The 22,750-nt window shown below is 42.5% G+C and overlaps 1 protein-coding gene across 3 annotated transcripts in view; it reads right to left on the reverse strand.

Annotated features, from left to right (window-relative positions):
- The window catches only part of MCTP2 (multiple C2 and transmembrane domain containing 2), an 895,323-nt gene that overhangs the window by 365,893 nt on the left and 506,680 nt on the right, over positions 1–22,750 (reverse strand). For all 3 annotated transcript variants that reach the window (XM_078683148.1, XM_078683146.1, XM_078683147.1), the window contains one exon: positions 19,676–19,806. In XM_078683148.1, coding sequence (XP_078539274.1) covers positions 19,676–19,806 — 131 coding nt within the window. The remainder of the gene's footprint in view (positions 1–19,675; positions 19,807–22,750) is intronic.

The following is a 22,750-nucleotide window of genomic DNA, read 5'->3' on the forward strand; positions in this document are numbered from 1 at the left end:
GATCTTTCCCGTTGCTTTTTTATAAGATTAAAGCCATACATTGTATTAAATTATAACAATCGTTATCTATATTAGATTAAATTAGAGTTTATTAAGCGTTGAAGGGTTTATTTTCAAAAACCTTTAGTAAGTCATCTTTAAGTCACACGTTAAATTCACCAATCCCAGCTATTAGAATCTCATTAGAAATCGATTAATCAATAAATCATAATAAGATGCATTAAGCATGTTCCATAAAGAAAACAAAATCCCTACTCAAAGAATGAGAAGGAATAAGCGTCAAACTCAGCTACCCATAAAGAGTCCTGATATTGGTAGAAATCGTAAACGTTGTGCATCAAAGTCAGTTCAATAAATCAATTATCAGTCAAAGCAGAACATCTCATTAAGGACCTCAGTGGAGTCTCAGAACAAAGTGGAATGGGGTAAAGAGTGGACGTTTCAGGAGCAGTGTTGAGAGTTGTAGCCTACTATAGGAACACACACTATTATAGGCAAACAAAAATATTGTTTCAAACTTTATGTAGCTTCTTCTTCTGTTGACCAATCAGCTTCCAATGCACACAGGCATGGGAACACGTTCACTCCCTTCTTTTCACATAACACAGCATTCTTCAGACAGCAACTTCTAAGACTGCAACTAAGTTTTATAATTTCCAAGTATCTCATGATTCACTCTCCCATTCTAGTCTACTTTCCCACAAGTGAAACTACATTTCTAACCTCTTAAGTATCAAGTCTATTCATTAGCTATCAATGTTTTTTTTTTAATTTGAAACCTCTATATATGCAAAAAGAAATTTTCATTGAGAAAAAAAGTATGTTAAAAGGTCAAGATCAAGTTGAAAGGCTGAATTTAGCATTTCTTAGATCTGTTAACTTTAATACGATAGTGACTCGGCATATTAGGGCTAGCATGTTCAAGTATGATTGCCTAATGCAATTCTGCATTGATTTCGTGCTTTAAATCTCATTATTTTTGCACATTATTTAACATGATTTCTAAATATTTTAAAAACGCCTCTCAATGTGCCTCATGCCTGGAAGCTGTATGCCAAAGAGTAAAATCCCGAAAAGGAATCAACTAAATCTTAATAGAACAGATACAATTTATGTTGCTAGCAAAGAACAATCTCAATTCTAGATGCTATAGCTATATACACTTGAATGTACAATTAACTAACCTGTCACACTTCTCTCCAAGGTGCAAATAAAAGGTCACTGCCCTGAATATGGCCATATTCAATCTCGTAAGAGGCATTTCACAGCAATTTCAAAGTTGAAAGACCGAAATGAAAGAGCAATTCAAGGACATTTTGCAACACAAAGTAAAAACATTTTAAAATCGGGATGCTTTGAAGCACTGAGCTTTAGAAATTGGTAGCCATGCATTAAAAATAAATCTCATTATAGAGATGCTACTCACATAAAAGCAATACAGCCATCTCTCAGTGATGGTGACATCACATGACATGTGGTCTCATGATTCAAGAGTCATCAGATGCTTTGGTAATTTATTAGCTGATAGGAATGCATACTGAACCATAAAAGATCATAATATTCGGACACTGTTCTAGATATAGAGCTTCACACAATTAGGTTCTTATGACAGAACTTGCTGGTTATTTAACTCTATTTTGTTTCCTCTACCTGTGCAATTGCACGAAACATATTTCCTGGGAGATCCGCTTCAAAGCATTATAAAGAAACAATATAACGTAACTGTCCTGTGAGACAATGTGCTTACAGGCTATTTGAAGGATTGTGTATAAATAGGTTTGGGTAATTCAGTGCCTAATTTGTGCCAGTGGTATCCAGTGCTTTGCACCAACACTTATTTTACAGGGCTGGGTCTACTGAATTTTACCCCCCTGGGCGGTAGGCTCCGTAATTATTAAAAATAAATATACCACCTGTCCTGATTTCCTTCGGTTCAGATGACTGCCTGGTATGTCTCCAGAGGATGGCCTACCCAAGTTCAGGCATGATGACTGCATCATGTTAGTGATGTAAGATGTGCGCGCCTGACTTTCAATGACTGGGAGCATCTTCATTCCAATTGGATTATTTATGTGGTTGAGGGTGGGTTGATGAGTGAGCCGGAGGCGAGGCAGGCTTGTAAAGTCTGTTCAGTTCGGAGAAACTAAAAGTGTGCAGCATACTTTTTTTTTTACAGCGCAAGCACTGAACTGAAAGTGAAAGCCGCTGAAACAGACCATACATGATTCATTCTTCCTTTTGCATGCCATGGCCTTGGTCCACCACCAACTGCAGGCCCTGTCTGACATCAGTGTGCAGTGCACATGCTGCTCTGCACTGGCAGCACTCACTGTATAAAATCTGCCAGCACCTGCACCCTTATTGCTGTGCTCTATCGTACGTGAGCCTGGCAGTGGCAGCATTAAAAGGTGTAACTGGGCAGCAGGCATGGCAGGCCAAGCTGAAATTTAGATGCCCACCTGGCATGTACAGTAGATAAGAGCACAAACGCAATGAGCGTGACAGTGACCTGCAATGACCAGCCATTGTCACATCACCCCTCCCTCACCGAGCAGGTAGGGTAATCAACATGTTGCACTTAGCAAGGTGGCACAGGATGATATTTTAATTTAAACAGAGCATATCATTACTTTTTACAGTTCTAAATAGGAAGAACTTGGTCTTAAGGAATTAGAGCACGTTAAAAGAGACACAGATTACTTGTACATTCTTTTTAAATACAGGAAAATTATTTGTTTGGCCGCTCAGGTGGTGCCTGGGCATGTTGTCCACGGGGCTATGCAACACACACAGGTTTAAAGACTTTAGGTTCAAGGAAGCCAATTGTGCCATGAAGTCGGGTAGAGAATGAACACTCTGGAGACCAGTAAGGTCTGGTGGGCATACATATAACCTTTGGGAAGCAATTCAAAGGAGGGAAACAGGATGTCAAAACAATTTGTGTGTATCCGTGGTATGGTTGCTGAAAACTCAGCTTTTGCTCTAAGAGACTTCTGTTGTTGACGTTATTGTGGGTACATGGCCGGCCTCAAAGTGGATTTAAGTGTTAGATGTGTGCGAACACTATGATTACCATAGTAAAAGCCCCTCCCCAGCCCACAGAGCCCATGTTTAGTGTGACCGAAGGCTTTTGCCATCCTGAAAATCCTCACAGTGGGTAGGGTTAGCTCAAAGTACATATACCCCATTAGTTAGGCCATCACCAGGGGTTATTTCCACCAACTAGCTCATGCAGGGATGAATATGGAATCTCCAGGCACCCACTTCAGAAGATTTCTGGACATGAGAAAGATCATAAGAGAACTGCACCTGCTGGCTGCAACCTGAGAAGAGCCCAGGAGGACTGCTCTACTCTCTATCTTGTACCCAGGACACATATGTGGGCTCCAAGGGTCATAAGGCTGAACTGTTGAAGCTACAAGGACACAAGAAGCTACAGGTGCCATTTCCTGAAACTGCCCAGCTGGTAAATTACAAAAGAACCTGAACTAGACTCAGCCTGCCACTCCATGAGTCTCCAAGTACCTCCTCTGAGGTTCCGAAGGGCTTTAGAAGTGATTGGGATTTAAAGGACTAAAGTCATGATTTAAAATCTGAGGAGTGGACTTACAGCAGAAGTCCTGCAGGGCTGAATGGGTAAAATATCTCCCCCTGCATAATTGAACATCAAGATACTAGTGCCTAGTGATTGTCTAGAATGATGTACACGTGGCAGCCTGATAGATGTCCAGCACTGGAACACCCCTCGCCCACACTGTAGTGATGACCTTGGATCTGGTGGAATGAGCCAAAAGGCCCTCAGGGGGTTTCAGCTTAGCCCGGGCACACATTTTTACGGTGGTTAATCCATCTTGAAAAGGTTTGTTTTTTAACCATCTTTTCTTTCTTAGCTCCAGCAAAGTCAACCAAAAACAGGTAATCTAACCGGTACTGATTAGTCTAATCTATGTAAAACTGAAAGACCCTCTTTGGATCCATCCAAGTAAACCTCTCTCCCTCCTTAGAGGGATGTGGTGGAGAGAAAAAAGCAGTGAGCGCAATGAACAAGGAAGGGTGATGCCACTTTCGGTGGAAAAGAAGCTAACATGCAGAGTACCAGTCTGTCACAAAAAAGGTGGTACACATAGATTCTGTAATAACAGCACTTGCAGCTCACTAAAACAATGTGTAGAAGTTACAACAATGAGGAAAACAGCTGTAAGGGTCAACACCCTTGTGGAACAAATGGACATAGCTTCAAAAGGCATGTACATCAATGGGTAAGCTCCAATTCTGACATGATGAAAAAAGGGCACAGGAGGAAACATACTTGTGAGGCATTTTCAAAACCTGCATCAAAAGCAGTGACTTAATCAAGGAGGCATGGTCAAGTAAACATAGAAATGTTGAAAGGGCCAACAAATAACCTTTAATGGTGTTTACGGTAAGGACTTGCTGGGCCAGGGACAAAACAAAAGCCGATATCTTGACCTGTGAAGGTTCAGCATGCCAGTTCTTGCACCAGGCCAGAAACTAAGTTGCCCAAAAACCAGAATAAACATACTTGGTAGAGAAGTGCTGAGCACTTCAGTGGGCAAATCAAACCCCCCTCACGTGTTCCAACCCAAGCTCCAGTAGGTTGAGGAGGTTCAGGTGTTGTTATGGCAGATGTAGAAGACGTAGACAGAACAGGGGGCAAATGCTCAGGCTAAGTAAATCAGAGTATCACACTCTCCCGGGTCAATTAGAGCAGCATGGATGATTTGAGTCGCGTCCCTCCTGAGCTTCTTAAGAACTCAGGGTAAGGCAGCAGTGGTGGAAAGGCATGTTCGGCAGACCTTAACACCTTGCCTGCTAAGGCAATTCCCGCAGGGTGCTAAACTTCATGAATTCCCATTGTTCATGACAAGGTCAACTCGTCATAAGCACAGCCCCAGTAAACTGCATGACGAGCTGATCTTGTCATTAGCATGGAAGTGGTTAACTCTTCTCTGTACTTGGAATGAAACCCCTGGGAGGTTGAGCTACCACCATAGACTTAGCATCAAACCGTGCTTGCTACATCACCACACGGCACTTGTGCTATCCGTCAGACCTGGTTGAGCTTACCATAAAGGATGGGAGAAATGCCTTAAAGGTCAACACACACAGAGGTACAGAAGGTTGCTACAAATACCTGGATGTCCACAACATCAAGATGACTGCCCCAGCCCAGAGACGATGCATCAATAACTACTGTAAGATAAGGGGAGGGAGAGAGAACCACCTGCAACATGTCAGGTTGGCCCCTGTCAGCCACTACTGAAGATCCCAGACAGCCTTGTCTGAGATACAGATGTTGTCCAAGAGGCAACCCCTGTGCTGAGCCCACTGAAGGCGGAGGTTCCCTATCAGAGCACACATGGGCCAATGACAATTTTGAACCAGTAGAATACACAAGGCCAGAAACACCAAGAAGGCCAAATACTGCCTACGCCGGACCACAGGAGTGAGCACATAACATCAGAATGATAACCTAAATGTCATAAGACTCTTTGTAAGGGTCGGAAAGGCCTTTGAAAGCCACCAGATTCAGGATGACCCCTATGAAGTGAATCCACTCCATTGATGGCAGATGAGATCCCAGCTCACTGATCGAAAACCCAAGTGAGGACAGAAGGGAGACAGTTGCTACAGGTAATCTGCGGCTGACTAGAACAAGCTCACTTTCAACATTGTCTCATTGAGGAATGGGAATATTATTAATTATGACCTGCAAAGATCGGCTACGACTGTAAAAACCCAGGGCGTAGAAGTTATGTTATGTTAGGTTAGGGGTTTTTTATATAGCGCTCAAATTACCCGGGGGCATCTCGGCGCTTCACCTAGCAAAAACCGTGAGGACAGGAGGGGGAACAATGAAGACAGATGTGGTTTAGAACAAGAAAGTTTTCAAGAGTTTCCTGAAAGTCAGATAGGAGGAACATTTTCGCAAGGGTAAGGGGAGCTGATTCCAGTATTTGGGGGCGACATAGGAAAATGCTCTGCCACCGGTACGAACGAGACGAATACGTGGGATCTTCAATAGAGCTAGGGAGTTGGACCTAAGGTTGCAACCCGAGATCTGATGGACAAGCATCTTTTGAAGGTATTTGGGGCCCCTGCCTTCCAAAGCTTTAAATGTCAGACAGCAGATCTTAAAGAAGGAACGTTTTTTTATTGGCAGCCAGTGCAGTTTCTTCAATAGGGGGAGTGATGGAGAACCCGGAGGACAATTTAGTGTTATCCTGGCGGCCGTGTTCTGAATGACTTGTAATCTAGCCAGTAGTGTCTTACCCACTTCTGCCAATAGGGCATTGCCGTAATCGAGGCAGCTGACTACCAGCGCCTGGACCACGGTTCTGCGATGGCTCTCTGGTATAAAAAGGTATTATTCTGCGTAGAAGACGTAGGCTGTAGTAGCAGGAGCTCACAGTGGCAGAAATGTGGTCCTTCATCGTAAGGGCTTGGTCCAAGTTTAGGCCCAGATTTTTTACTGACTAAGCTGGAACAGGGGGTCGTCCCAGAAGGTCCGACCACCATTCCTCTGTCCAGAAGGATGCTGCTTTGCCCATAAGCATCAGCTCCGTTTCCCCAGGATTCAGCTGTAGGCGATTTTCAGTCATCCATTTAGAGATGGCCAACATGCCCTCTGAGAAACGCACTTTCTCCTCTTCAGGTTTTGAACCAATTGGAAATAAGAGCGGAGTGTTGTCAGCATATGAGATAATTTCGAACCCAAAAGGTTCAACAATGGAGGCCAATGGGGCCATATAAATGTTAAAGAGCGTAGGGCTCAGACAGGAGCCCTGGGGCACCCCTTTATCTAATGGATCTTTTTTTGACAGATAAGGCCTAAGCATGATGATTTGCCATCGATCTGTCAAAAAATTATTGAGCCATCTTAAGGCAGCTCCTCGTATGCCACAGGCCTGTAATCTCTCTGCAAGCATTCCATGGGAGATGGTATCGAATGCTGCGGAGAGATCGAGGAGAATCAGAGCCATACACCCACCTGCATCTAGGGTCCGTCTCATAGAGTAGGTTACAGCGATAATCGCTGTCTCGGTGCTGAAGCCTGGGCGAAATCCCGATTGGGATGAATGAAGGATCTTAGTTGCGTCCAGGTAAGAACTTAGTTGTCTGTTCACTGATGTTTCTAATAGCTTACAGAGCAGGGGGAGCAATGATATAGGTCAAAGGGTAGGATTGTAACTTAAAAGTGTTCTAACCTCAGCACCTTGGTGGGAGTGCAAGAACATCACATGAAAGCATGCATCTTTCAAGTCTAATACTACCACTCAGTCCCTTGGATAAAGGGTAGCGATGTTGTGGCCAAGAGTTAACTTCTTGAAGTTATCTTCCTTAAGGTAAATGTTCAATAACCAAAGGTCTAATATTGGCCTGAGCGCCCTGTCTTTTTGGGGCAACAAAAAGTACCACATCTTGCCTTTCTCTGCTTCTGAAACACTCTCTATATCCCCTATAGCCAACAGTAAGTAAACGTCCTGAGCAAGATGCTGAAGTCTGAACAAAAACAGGAAGAATAGGTGGGCAAGTGGACATAAAAGGGGGAGTGTAATAAAAATTGAGTAACCTGCAGCACCCACTGGTCTCAGCTAACTGATTGCTGGTTGGGCAGACAAAATAGTATCCTGACCCCTACCAGCTGCTCATGACCATGAGGGAAATCAGAAACTCTTGGCTACATGTGCAGCAGGTGATGAGGAGGAAGATGACTCTCTTCTGGCTGCTGGCCACATTTACAGGCACCAGGAAAAGGCTGTACTGACAGTGCTCGCTGCTCGTTCAACAGTTTTTGATGACAGGCAAAACAGGCGACTTTCCTCTGAACTTCCAGTACTATTAGTGGAATTAGCAACTGGAGAAAGCAATTCCAAGGGAACGTGCCAACGCACACTTCCCTTTGGAGTGCTTTAACAAGAATATCTGATTTGTCTCAAAGAAGCAGGCAGGGGTTAAATGGCATACCTGTAAGAGCTGTCTGTATATCTCCAGGAAATCCTGGGGCACGCATCCTTGCATGCAGTTAGTTAGATCAGCACACTGGTGCCAATGGTAAGTCCCACAAAGTCTCTTGTGTCTAGATCAGCTCTCACCATCATGGATTGATTGAGCAAACTCATTCTTGAATTCCTCGAGAATGGCAGGTACAATCTCACTGGCGATATCCCAGAAGGCATGAGTGTAGCTCCATTGCAGAAAGAAAACACTCCGGAACCTTGATACCAAACAGACAGTTGAAAAAAATCGTTTTCAAATGCATCAATGCACTTTGATTCTCTGCACGGGGGTGCTTGGCAAAATACAGCTGCACGTTGTGCTCCTTGGAGTTATCAGATGGCTCCGAGTAATATTTGGACTCTAGACACCATGTGGGTCTACCACTGACACTCCTTTCCTACAGTTTTGGCATTATTTGAAGTCTTTTGTCTTTGGGGGAGGCAGTGTTCTAGCACTTTATCTGAAAGCATGTGTTGGGGGTTGCTAACACAACAAAAATTTAGAGAGAAGAGCTCTGGATTTGCATCAAAGCGTTTGGCAAAAGGGAGGGGTGATGCTTATAAATGGGTCTGTAACTTAGGTTTCGGAGATTGTACAAAGACACTACAGCCTATAATGGCGCCACTACTCATGCACTGCAGCTAATGCTGAAAAAGTTCTAGATCCAGTCTAGCACCTGAAAGCAATTTAAAAGGCAAGGAATCTGTGGCTAGAACGCCCATCAGATTATTTTCTAATGTCTTGTGATTCATATTCATTTGAATGATTTCAATCTATAAAGTCTCCAAATGCACAAGGTGTGCCCTGATTGAAAGGATCTTGCTCGAGCTCATCCATAAAAGTCATGTGTTAGAAGGGTTTGGCAAAAAATACGATACAATTATTGTGATGAATTACATTTGCTTTCTGCCCTCATATGCCAGGGCCCGGCAAGTACCAAAAGAGGGTTTGATTATATAAGGTGGTGCTAGAAAATTTACAATGTTACCTGTTTGGTGTGCTTAGAAACAGACTTGTGCTCAACGTCCCAGAGTTGCTACTGACACTAGGTTGCTGTCATTAAATATGAGGGGCACGACAGTAATTGTAGGAAGTTGGCAACATCTGTCAAGGAAATCCTAGTAACAATTAGGGTGCTGCTACCACTTGCTAGAGGTAAGCCAGACCGCTAAAGTGTTGTCATGAAAATCAGGGGTGCTAACAGTTATGTTAGAGTTCTGTCATTATGTTCAGACGTGCTAACAGCAACATATTGGTGCCAGTCCCCTACCTTGTGCTCCTTTTACTCCATAAAGGGGTTTGAATATAAACTACAAGAACAATTATATTTTTTATTACCGGTTGCTTTTCATCAAATCTGACGGCTGTGGGAGAGGAAACAGCTTAGAGCACTTGCATTTCTTTTTAAGCCAGGACACCTGCATAAGGAGAACCTCTCATCTTGCTATATGGCTTACGTGGAAGCAGTGGATGTGGGTGCTGGCTCTATGCACGTGCCACAGTGCAGTATACCGCCATTGTGTGCTACAACCATGTAGGAGGCCCATTGTTTACCCATTGTATCAGTAATGTGAGCGAAAGAAGAGTGCTTCACTGTCTGAGAAGTCCCCAAGTTCTACCCTTTAGAAGGGAAAGAAAAGGAAGCTTATTTCCAGAAGCTCTGTGAAACCTACCACTTCAGCTACATCCTCTGTGACATCCATATCCTTTGCTAAACCTCAACAAGGACCCACATCCTATTGAGAGAGAAATGTCTACTGTGTATAGGGTTAGACTTACCTGAGAAATCAGGTTACCCCAACATATGGCAGCAGTAAAAAAAAGCATACTCAGTAGCACTTGCAGCAGTAGTAAAGGTGGCACTAGCAGTTAGCTTGTGTGAGGCTGAAGGCGCCGATTCAAGTAGTACCCTTTCACCCGAACCACCCAATGACCGCAATGAAGATCGTGATCCTAAAGAGAAGAAAAGGATTACACCTCCCATAATCCAATGTTCTTGCTCTGCAGCTATGACACCTGATGCAGAAGGGTTGAGTTAGACCTGGTATATTTGGCGTGAGTCTCCCTTTCATTTTTACTGATTGCCTCCTCTGTTTTTTATCTGTGTTGCTGGTTAGATGCTTTGGGCACTGTGCCACTGCTATTCAGTGCCACAGTGCAAGTGCTCCCTATGTTAAATTGATGTATTGATTAGTGACTCCACGATTGGGTTATTTGATTTACTTGTCAGACCCTAGTACAGTGCACCATGTGTGCCCAGGGCTTGTAGATCAAATGCTGCTGGTGGGCTTGCAGCACTGGTTGTGCCACCCACAGAAGCAGCTTGTAAAGTGTGTCTCAGGACTGCCATTGCAGAGCCTGTGTGCGGTCTAGTACTGCCATGTTGTCTTGGTAAGTGCATCCACTTGCCCGTCCCTAAACCTTCCCTTTTCTTCATATCAGACACCCCTAAGGTGGGCCCAAGGGGAGGGGCATTGTAAGTAGAAGGTAGGAAATGCCCTGATGTGTGTGGCATGTCCTAATAGTGAATCACAGCCATTTTCATTTTTCACTATTGAAAGGCTACCTGTTCCCCATAGGCCACAATTGGCAGTTTGATTATAACATCTTATCATCCTAACTGACTCAGGAACTAGGTCGAAATTCAAATTAGTATGCCTGAACTCAGAATGATAAAATACATCTTTTTGTGAAGTTGGTTTTAACATTCTGTGTTTGAAATATCACTTTTAGAAAGTAGGCCTTTTCTTACCGAACTATCCAAGCCTTCCTTTGCTAGGTTGTGTATTCCTCATCTGGAGTTTGAGTGACAGGGGCTGGGGGGTTCCATGAGACAGGGTGAGTCAGCACAGGGCTGAATAGAGAGATCTGCATATAGATGGGTGGGAGGAGTTGCACCTGGGACCTGAATAGGGCTATGTCTTCCCTGCACAATGCTGGCTCCACCTCCTGTTGTGTGCCTGATATCCCTGGCCTACACTGTGACAGGAAAGAAGGAGTCTTGTCAACAAAGTGCTCCAGGACTGACCAGAACTGATTTGGACCAGGCAAAGGGCTCTCTGCCTTCAGAGAACAAAGAGAATATGAGTATAAATATGGGGACCCAGACACCAAGACTTTAGATCACTTCTGGGAACAAGACAAACGTTTTGCCGAGTAGAAGAACCAAGGAAGCTGCAGGAGTTTGGACTGCCCCACTGCCTGGGTGCTGTTTGCTGGGTTGGCCAGCAGTGGTCTCTTCATTGCTAAGGAAAGAAAAAGGAACTTTTAAAGAACTTTCATCATCTTGAAGAATATTACTCTAAGGGCTTGATTTGAGCTTGCCTCCTGACCGAAAGAATACTTTTTTTTATAAAACCTGTGTGGTGTCCATCTGTAGTGTTTTCACTGTATTACTGTGTGTATTCACAAATGCTTAACATACTGCCTTTGAGATAAGCCTGTCTGCTTGTGCCAAACTACCAAGGGTGTGAGCAGGGGTTATCCAGTAGTGTAATCGCCTTTCCCTGACTTAGAAGCAAGGGTCCCTATTTGGTCAAAGGTGTATACCATAGCCAACTATAGACCCCCTGTTCTAACAGGTTGATACTACAGGAAACGCATCATCAGGAGAGTTGGCCCTTTATGTTTGAAAAGAGGGATCAAAGACCTCAGACTTTGTTGGACAAACGTGGGATGGAGATAGAGGAAATGCAAGCTTCCAGACTATGTTCTGCCACTACACATTTACTCACCTAGTTTCCCACTTGCATCCTGTTTTTGATCCACACTTAAGCACAAGTCTCTAGCAAGCACCATTTCCAACAATTTTAGATTGAGACCAATCAGTCCACTTATTTGGAGGCAAGAGACCATCGGACAACCCACCCCTTCACCTGTATACCAATAGTGTTACAGTTCTGTGGACTAATGCAGGGACTAACAGTTTTATTAAAATTCCAATTTGCTTCTTGGTTCACATAAGGCTCCTGAGATACACATTAATGGTAAAGAGATCAAGCAAACTTCAAGGGAAAGTAACTTCAAATTGCTCATCACATTTCTAGATTCATAGCGAGACAGGTTTATAGTTCTCCAAAGATTCTTATATTGGAACAAGTGAATCACATTTCAAATCATTGAGAACCCTGCGTCTCTGGTCCCACTGAGAATCAGCAAGGATTACTGAGGAGCCTTCTAAGCCAGATATCTTGGTTATGAGAGAGTCATTATTTCACCAGTGTTTCTGCAGTCAAGCTTCTTATGGTCAGCAAGCATCGCAAGACAAGGCAAGTTTTGGGAGATTTCCAGACATGATCCCTCCTTCACGAAGGGAAACTACAGAGTCCATGTTGTCCAGATTCAGAAATACTTGTCAAAAAGCTGACCTAAAAGCTTGGAGATTTGGCTGTAATTCACCAATACTTACTAAAAAGTCCAACAGGCTGAGCATGGGTGAAGCTCCACACACAAGCATTACTTTATTCAGAATATGAACGGACAGCCTACCGGGAGAGTGCACAATTTTGTGGACTGCTCTCTAGACCGTCTGAGGACGGGCAGGAGTCATCTGGCCATTACAACCCAAAGTCAGACATCTGGTAAACAAGGGCACCTTTATAGAAGACTTCAGTCATGCACATGCAACTCACTGAGCAGAGCACCTGCTATAGAGCTAAAATACGGTACTTACTCCAAGGAATTATGGTTGCATTAATCGTAGGCTAAATGGATATTTCACATAGTGACTGGCTGAACTTTTGTTTAGAGGTCACAGCAAACAATGTATGGAATTGTGTAAATTCCAATATGCATTTGACCTGCCAACAAAAGGCAGCAATGCCATAACCACAGTGGGAGAAAAATACACTCCTTGTGACTATGCAGGGGAACACTTTGTGTGGCCCCAAGTTTAGTGGAGTATGTAACCAGGGAGCAAACAAGAGTTGGTTTATTAGTGGTCTGGTCTGATAGAATAAAGGCCAGGGCTGGACATAATGCTTGGAGATCTTGGTGAAAAATATGATTAGATCAGCACAGTAGTTTAGAGAACAGTGAAGAAACGTTTATCTTTGATATTTGTGTCCTTCAGTATCTGTAAAGTTCTTTCACGGGAGCAGCATCAACATATTTAGTATATCAATGATTCACAAAGCTTTAAAATGTTTGGTTACATTGATTAAAAGATGCCAGGGACAAATTTCAACTGATGACAGATTTCCACTCGGACATCGTGGTTATAAACCAAATGCAGGCGTGATTAGTGGATTAATGTAGGCTCAACATTCTACTTTAGAAACCTAAAAACAACTTTGGAAGCGTGTTCTGTTTATGTATGCCCAAAAATTACACAAAGAAGTGAAGTAATTATATGGCAGTAAATACTGAGAAAATCAGGATGAACGCTGTACACAAAGGTAGCGCGAACACAACGGTAAAGTGAAGTGGGAAAAAGTTCTGCGCTGTGTGGTAGGGCCAGGAAGTGAGAAGTCAAGTTGTATGAATGGGAAAGAAGACTATGGGAGGCTGCGTTGAGGGCGAAGACAAATGCATGAAGAATATTGAGCTAGCAGAGGTCAAAATGAAAAGAAAGATAATTTCAAAGTAGCCCAGAGGTCAAAGAAGAATTCTGAGGGTCCTTGAGCATTGGAAGAAAGGTGCAACAGAGCTGTCAGCATATTTTTTTGAATAGACGGAAGAGGTTAAGCGGTAGCACAGAATTAATTAGAACATGCACAAGTGAACTGGGACAAGGCCACTTTAAAGCAAGAGCAAAGAAGGACCTTGCCCGAACCAGGATAGGAAGCTGAGGAACACACCAAATTCAAAAACGCGGACATCTGCAAAATTCAAGCAGCGAGGGATATTTTATTCAAACCGAACATCTAGGGTTTCTGCCACCCCGACCAAAGCCACAAAATCGTCATCAAGGGGAAAAGCAGAAGAAAAGTAAGAGATGCGATTGAACGGAGGGGAAAGGACAGGAATTTTGTCTTTTGTGACATCTTCCTTTGAAGTAACTGCATTTAATCTAAGAGGAGACAGAAATAAGACAATCCAACACCGGATTGTGCACTGAGGGAACAAAAGCAAAAGAGCAACAGAGGCGCGCGCCGTCCATGTGCAGACGATACTGGCGACCATGAAAGGAAATATTATTTCCGATAAAAGAGGCGCGAAGGGAAAAGAAGAAGACCCAGACAGCGCCATGTGGAACCCCAACTGAGCAGAAGAAGGAAAGGGCAGCACTTCACACAACCAAAAAGAGCCACTGGAAAAAGAGGATTCGAACAATTGAAGAGCAGGATAAAATAAGCAAGGCCCCAGAGTCAGCGATGAACTGATTAATCTACAGACGACGCCGTCTGAAAGAAATCATGTGTTTTAAACAAAATCACCGCGCAGGAAGGGATCCGCGTTCTTTGCTCTCCAACCCTCCTGAAAGTATTTGAGGCAAACCTTCAGTGAAGGTGGAAAAGCATTTTTCAATTCTGTAAAAAAAATAAAAAAAGATGTGACAAAAAAATATATCAAAACTAGAAGCATTTCTATTGTGGAGCGGAATCCTTTTTCAGGGAGCTCGTGGAATTTACAAAAAAAAGGGGACTAGGTCTTTGGAAGAGAAGCGAAACACTCCCGCTGGGCCAGTAAAGATCGTGTCAGGCAGGAAACACTTTCTTTTCAGTTTCTTGTTTTACAGAGAAGAGTCGGCAGGGATAAAGCTGTGCGGTGTTTGGATGGTTGTGTGTTCTGACATCAGCTCTCCCAGGGACAGGAAGGTGCCCTGTAAACTCGCAAATTAGCAATCCCTCCTGGACCGGATATGGTTTCAGTGAACAGAAAACCACTTCGAAAATATGAAAACCCGGGAAACGCGCGTGAACGTAGCACTCAGCAATAAGTGCAGGTTTTTTGCAGCCTTCGGTGTCCTATTCACAGATAGCTAAAAATCAGTGCATTCACTGCCATCTTTAATAGGAAGCAATGTGTGCCCAAGTCCTAACAGATGCCCACAACGTGACAACGCTACAAATAACTAAAATAATAATTCATGTCGCAAACTCTGGCTTGAGGCAGATGCCGTTATCCTATCTTAAACCACCGAGCTGTCTCCACAGGAGACCTTTTTCACAGTTCCAAGAATTTTAGGAATACCGAGTAAATATTCCTCCTACGGGTAACCGTAATTTTGGCAAGCACGAATATCATTATTTTTTTGCAGTTTTATACAGCACGAATTGACCCGAGGGGTAGCAGGACGCATTACATGAGCATCAGATGCATTACAGACGGACACGTTGATTTTAGGCACGGGGGAGATTAAATATTTTGCCCAGAATCGAACCTGGTTCTCCAGCGTCAAAGTCAACCGCTCTATCCGTTAAGCCACATCCTCTTCCGACTTTGCGTGTGCCCTTGGAAATAAAAACCCACAGCAGGAATCTCACATTACCGCACCTTAACTTCACTGTAACTCCCTGCTTTTTTTTTGGCCCTTCCAACTCAGAATTATCGCCAGATTTTAGGTGGTAAAACGTCTCTGAACGAAGCACTGGGAAGTCGGCAGTTACGCGTGGCTTGTAATTCTCGGTAATGGGGCTAACTCCACTACCACCCGAAAAAGGAACGAGGATAGGGGCTATGCCTTATGTCGGTCCCAACAAATATTCCCCCCACCCTACAGATAGTTGAATTTCAGGCCCAACTAAATGTCACACAGAGTGAATAATAAATGTTATGAAGAATGTGCCAAGTCCCCAATTTCAAATAATACTTGTCCTTGTTTCCACGGTGCTACTGGCAGTCAATATAAATGTGCAATTTCCTCAACCCAAAATCACTTATCCTAAGCACGGCTGCCAACATCTGATAATCAGAGGAGTGAGACTCGAATACGTTCCAACTCGAGAAATACATTTAGGGCAAAAATGTTTATTCAGAAAACGATGTAAACAATGTGTAAGTAAATTTCATTTTTGGTGCATCACAAATTAAAAGATGCATATCTTCCAAATCGAAGTCTTAGATTACCGACAACCATATCCAGTAGCTGCTTGACACTGCTGAAGAGGCCGAAGGGGTCTTCCTATTCAGGCCCATGCACTATCAGAGGCACTGCAAAACTGCAGCAAACACCTCTTAATTCAGTCAGCTGCGTAAACCTGGCAATTTTCCCTGTAAAGTTTTGTTCACGCGTAATCGCAGTCTAGTGCCTATAAACCCTGCATGGCTACAGAGAACGATAAGAGTCTGTTTATCCTAAACTACATTTCCATCATAACTCACGTTTCCTTTCCGACAATAGAACAGTTTTTGTCCCCAGTTTCATTTGACAAGAGCCATGTATTTTGGCACTGGTGAAAGGTACTAGACTGACAACCTTGGAAACAACACAAACAGAAGTTGTGACTGTCGGAAAGGTTTCCAGATAGGACCTCACTAGCGGGGCTAGCTGTAAGCCCCCACACCCCCGATCGAATCTAAAAATAGGAAGGGAGAGATGCATTTTTAACATCAGTCGAACTTCTTGCCTGGCTGCTGGAACTGAAAGCCAGATTGTCAAAAGTGATGTGAGTTTTGTTATACATCATACAGGGTTACGAGTTGAATGGCATTCTAGGAGTGCTCCAAGCTTATTATCCAGCCATTGGCCCGGTGTTTGAAATTAAAAGGAAACGGATGCAGGACACTTTATTTGGCAACTCTTTTGAGTATTTCTGGGTTAAATGTCCAAAGCCATGATCAATGCCTACACAGCAGCAAATAAATTATTTAAATGTAGGACAGCAGTTCTTAACATGGGGTTCGCAGTCCCTACTCCTGAGGTCCGTGCTTACAAAATTAAATAATATTTGTAGATTATTAAAATATATAAGCATAAAAAAGCAAAATGTAAAATTTAACATTTCAAAACGCTCTGTAAATGTGTAGGAATGTAAAATTGGAGACTAAAAAATGAAGATGGTATTCTTAGCAAGCTTTGTGGGAGCAGTGCAAGCACATCTGCAACCAGAATCCAGTAAGGACATTTGGTGGTCGCACGGAAGCAGTGCTTTGTGCCAACATAAGAGCATGTATGAAGAGAAAATGTGCTGGAGACTAGCATATCACACTGCTTTTCAAAAATAAAAATAACAGTTTTGAAAGGCTCTAACCTTCCAATTAACATTGAAATTGTGGTTTGAGTACTGTTTGTGAATAAAATAAAATAATTAACAACTGGTGCATTTTTTAATGTATGCTTTTTATATTTTTGTGTATTGTTTTAAAGGGCAACAAGTGAACAATTATTAAGTTTTGTATCGGTGGGAGACCATAGAAGTAAAAAAAATTCAGAACAGCAGATGTAGTGTATAGAATGTGGAAATACATAATTTGCGTTATGACCTCTGCGCCACTGCTTTCAATGTTAAAATACCATATTAACATTTTAAGGTGCTTTTTGAAACAAAATGGGAAATATGTATAACGTTCCTAAAAAACCAGCAAATAAAACCCACTATACTGAAATCTACAGTATGTGTGTCCCAAACCATGTCTAATGGGATGTCCTCCCTCAGTATTATAACTGCCTCCTTTAGGCAGTAGATTATGGCTCTTCTAAGGGTGGGTCTTCAACAAGGTAGGAATCTCAAACTACCTTAAGGGGTCACTAATACCAGGGGCCAAGCTGCCCCCCAAAAAAATCAGATATCACCCACCTTTAGAGATAATAAAGGACAGTCTCCTAAAGAGTTACTTTCTTAGGATGCGTATTGAAAAAATACCAATTGAAGGGCGGTTTTAGAGATATTTCCCACCAGTCCATCATAATCACCATGCATGTCAGTTTGTTTTTGTTTGCCCACAGTTGTTACAGCTATGTGCACTAAGATTACTCCCCATTTTTACCCATCTTTCAATTTTTAACCATACCTAAGCAAATACTAATAAAGGGGAAACCGGAGTTGCTTAAGGTATTTTTATTCTCAAAGACCCTAGTTGCTATCAATTATTCAAAGTGCTACCTGGAATAGGGTCGAGCCCATCCTGGTTTTAAGGAACCAGGATGAATCCTGATGATGAAGCATGCCACTACTAGAGTGGGTGAGTGTCCTACTATAGAAAGAATTGTATTTCTTGAGCAGATAGTGATCAACTAGGTTTGCCCAATGGAAAGCAGTGGGGGAGGATACCTATTAGCGTATATGAGTCAAAGGGCTGGGAGAACATTTCCTTCCCCCTTAAAAAATTCTCTTGCCCCTCCGCTGGGAGGCTCACTATACACCCTCTGTATTTGGTTATTGGTATTAGGCTTGAGCTCTCATGGAAACATATCAATGCCTGTACTCCAGTTTCTTTGTGGTAGATTAAGGTAATAGGTGTTGTCATTAGTGAGAGCTATGCACGTTCACATGAATGGTGGAAGGGATGAGTTGATAGGCTAGAAGAAATCAGATTGCTGGTTAAATTTGTGAAAGAGGTTGTGAGCTATGAAATGAGTTGGGGCAGTTTGCAGAAAGACAACATGATGAAGACAGGAAGACAGCTTTGATAAGGCTATACTCAGACATCAGGCATACAGAGGATTTAAGGTAAGGAGAAGGTCATTCAAAGGAAAGAAAGAAAAGAGCGGGACCAATCAATAGTTTTAAGTCAAGATCAGTTTTTCATGTAGGGTTTTAGGAATACATAGCTTAAGACTTTGCAAGTTAGCACACACACAATAAAACATGGCAGTGACAAATAGCATGTACAATACATTAAATACTACTTTCTACAGAAAAATATACTTTACCTTGTAGAAAATCTATTTGACCATTAAAACAGCCTTCAAAAATCTAATAGCAATAATAGGCCTCAAGACACTACAAAGCATAACCTACCTCTCGCTTCCTTAATATAAATTGTCCTAACAACGTGCATACATCTTTAAGAGTTTACCTATTGGTTTGCACCGTCTACACATGAAAAACAAAACCCATCTAATTAACAGCTATGGGTGTTTATGAAATAATGAGGCATGACTGTGTACAGTAAGGGGACAGAACTGTTATCTGCACGTAAAAACGTGCAAACGTGTCCTGCGACACCTGCTTTCTCAGATCACCTTTTCATGCACACTAGACCGCCATTGCTCAGCGAACGTGCAAAGATCATGGGTATATAAGGTGTTTCTTCCAAAAATGTTGAATCTGCAGACATATTTAAATGCTTCACCAAAGGTGACATAGACCCCTCCCGAAAGTGCAAATAGCACAAAAAAAGCAGAAGTTAATTCGTTGAACAGAATTACTTAGCCAACCAAAGATCAAAATCCTATGATGTGCTATAATCAATTTTATTACTTTAGGTTTCTGCTTAATACAACTTTTTCATAATCCCTGACTTTCATGTTCTGAGCGATCCAGATACTTGTGGTTTTATCGGCTAGTGTTCACCCTGAATCCCTAATGTCAAAAGCATGAATGGGGAGAGCAGAACATCTAGATCACACATTCCCTGTTTACCAAATGTGTATACAGCAAAGGGGTTACAAGCGACATGAGAATTGTAAGCTAGAACATACATTTATCTGTAAGAATAATAGTTTGGTGCTACATCTTTTTTTACGAAGAATCCAATTATACGGTCATGAGTGGGGCGGGCATTGGGAAGGGAAAGATTAAAAGCAGAGAGAAAATAAGCTACTCACGTCCCCAGAACTTCTTCGTGTCTTTTGTTTTCCTTTCCGCACACCTCAATGTCCAGTATGCCCATCCTGCCAGAGAAGTAGTGAAAATCAAACCGCTCCCTCCACTGAGGATTTGTAGTCCTAGACTGTGTCTGGAAAACGTACAATTATGATGAATGAATGATATTTTAGTAGCTTAATGTTGTAGAACGATATGGCAACAAACAGTAGATAAAATACAACACTAGATCGCATTTTGCAAGGATTGATTAATCGAAATCAAAGGGCAGTTATCAACCATTTCAAGTGAGAAACAAACACTGATGTCCGTAAGGGGAAAGGTGCAAATTGCAAGTTGTAAAAAATGACATAATATGACTAGGTGTATGACACTAAAGAACATCAATCTGCAAAAACAGGTCACAGTGATATCAACCCGGAAAATTATCACAATTAATAAGGAATGCAGAATCTGGTGTCTCACGTAAAATATCCCTCAGTGCACCTATGTGTTACATGTAAAAGAATGACCCTAAAAAAACTTGGACTTAATTTAGGATTTTGTTAGGGTGACCAACACCGCCCAGTCCAATACGGACACTGTATCCAGTCTTAAACTTTTAGGTGAGAGCCTGATGCACTCTGGGTGCTGTAGTCTTTGATTTGCTTTCATTGGACTAATAAGACAAACACATGTGAAGGAAAGGATTTGTAGGTGATAATTTCAGGATTGGAGACAGTGTCAACTTGGAGTAAAGTGATCACCCTAAGCTGAGTGGTAAAGGAAAATGCTCCATTTTGTTTGTCGACATGCAAAACCCAGAGGAGTATAAAATGGTGGACTTTGCTTCAAAAACTGTTGATTCTCTTTTCATTTTTACACTTTCTCTAGATAGTTTTCTTTTACCACAGAACTGTAAATTAGGCACTTATGCCAATGTATTAATTATTTTTAGTGAGATCATTATGAAAACAAGATTGTATGTGCAGCAAATCTACCTTTTCTGCATAGTCATCACAGACATGTTGGCTTTTTCTTATTGCTATTTTTTCTGGCTTTAGGAGTCTGGGCACTTTATCAATGCTAATTATTAGTAAAGTGCCTGTATTTCCTCTCTGAAACTAGTGCTGTACACCGGACCTCTCCGTTTGGTGTATTTATCTTCATATAATCCAATTGTAAATGGTGCCTTAAGTGCACCTAGGGCATAGAATATTAAGTGTCATACAAGGGTTCAGAAGGCATTTACAACCTCAACACATAAAACAGGGAGGTGTATTTAACTTTCATAAAAGCCCATTGTAAATGGTGCCTTGAGTGTACCATTGGCATAGAAAGTTATGAGACATATGAGGGATGCAGTGGGAATTTACACCTCCCACACATACAACAGAAATGTATATCTTCCAGGAGCACCACTGTGCCTGACTGGGCTGCAGTTTAAATGCACTGCAGTGAAACATGGCTAGAACAAACACCTTTGCCTCGTAGGAAAAACCTAATTTGATATATTCATAAGTTACACCCAAAGTGTGCCTTGTAAGCCCACAGGGCAGGGTGCCAATATAAAGAAATACATATTCGGGCTAGGTTTCCTTCAAAGTGAATACATCTAAAAGCTATGTCACTTTGTAGATTACTTTTTACACTTTTTCCTACTAGGCATCGATGGAATGAAATTATTTATAAACCTCCACTCAGGAAGGGGCTATATAAATGCTTCACAGTTATTTCCTACTAAGTTTTAAAAATCTGGAAAAATCAATTTTTTAAAAACTTAAGCAGAAAAGTAACTTAGTAAAAATGTACTTTAGAGTCTCTTAGCCAGAACTGGCTTAAAAACATTTCTGTCACACCTCCAGGCGTGCAATACACATCCTTGGCTGGTAAATTTAACAACCCTGGATCATACAACAATGGCTTGCCTTGGAGCCTAGAAAAAAGCCAATGGGGTGTTAACTACTGACCAATTACCACAGATTAGCTGTTTAAGGTTGGACAGGAACAGATGGCAAAGAAAGGGTGGCTTTAGCACTACCTCTTATAGATTGCTCCTATTCATCCCCTGGACCCCATTAGACAGACAGATTCAAGTGGTGCCATTGTAGCAGAAAAAACTTGTTTTGACCCTGTCAGGTGGGGAAGTAAAAAACAATGGATGGACTGAATGCAGAACAATGTCATACATTCTCCCCAGTACAGAGATCTGGGCCTAAATCCATCATTTTTTTGCTCACCATGCCATTCCAGTTTGGACACAGCCATATGCAAATCAGTCCTGACCCTGCACCCAATGGGAACAGTCCAGCCTGAACTGCCTGGCCACGTCCTCCCTGTACTGGAAACAGGCATCCTAGGACCCAAAACCAGTCGCAGGATGCTTGTTTCCGGTCCAGGAAAGACATGGCTTGGCAGTTTGGGCTGGACTGTTCCCATGAGGCACGGGGTCAAGGCTGATTTGCATATAGCTGTGTCAGAACTGGGGTGGCGGATTGAGCTAAAGAAAGATGATGGATTCAACCCAGATCTGTGACTGAGGGTGAGTGTCTGAAAAGTTTCAGCGCTCCGTCCATCATCTCCTTCTGTTTGCTTTGTTAGCCCCAAGATGGCAGGGTATGCCCAGATGTGGATCCCTTGCTCATTTTGCCACTGGATTCAAGCTAGCCTGGCTGATGAAGGTTGTTAGTCCGAAACCAGTCCCAGGATGCTTGTTTCTGGTCCAGGGAAGGCATGGATTGGCAGTTCGGGCTGGACTGTTCCCATGAGGCACAGGGTCAAGACTGATTTGCATATAGCTGTGTCTGAACTGGGGTGGCAAAGTGAGCTAATGAACAATGATGGATTCAACCCAGCTTTGTGACTGGGGGTGAGTGCCTGAAATGTTTCAGCGCTCCGTCCATCATCTCCTTGTGTTTGCTTTGGTAGGGAAGTAGCCAAAAAGCTGACGGCAGGCTTTCCTGATGGCAGTAGGGCAGTGCCATATTAAAACAGGGGATCCTGTGTAATTTTACAGTAGGTCAAAGAGGAAGTGCAGCAAAATGAGGTGGAGGTCTGTAGGAAAATAGGAATGGTAGATTTTCTCCACACACAGGCTA

The sequence above is a fragment of the Lissotriton helveticus genome, chromosome 3_1 (genome assembly GCF_964261635.1).
Source record: "Lissotriton helveticus chromosome 3_1, aLisHel1.1, whole genome shotgun sequence".
NCBI classification, from domain to species: Eukaryota; Metazoa; Chordata; class Amphibia; order Caudata; family Salamandridae; genus Lissotriton; species Lissotriton helveticus.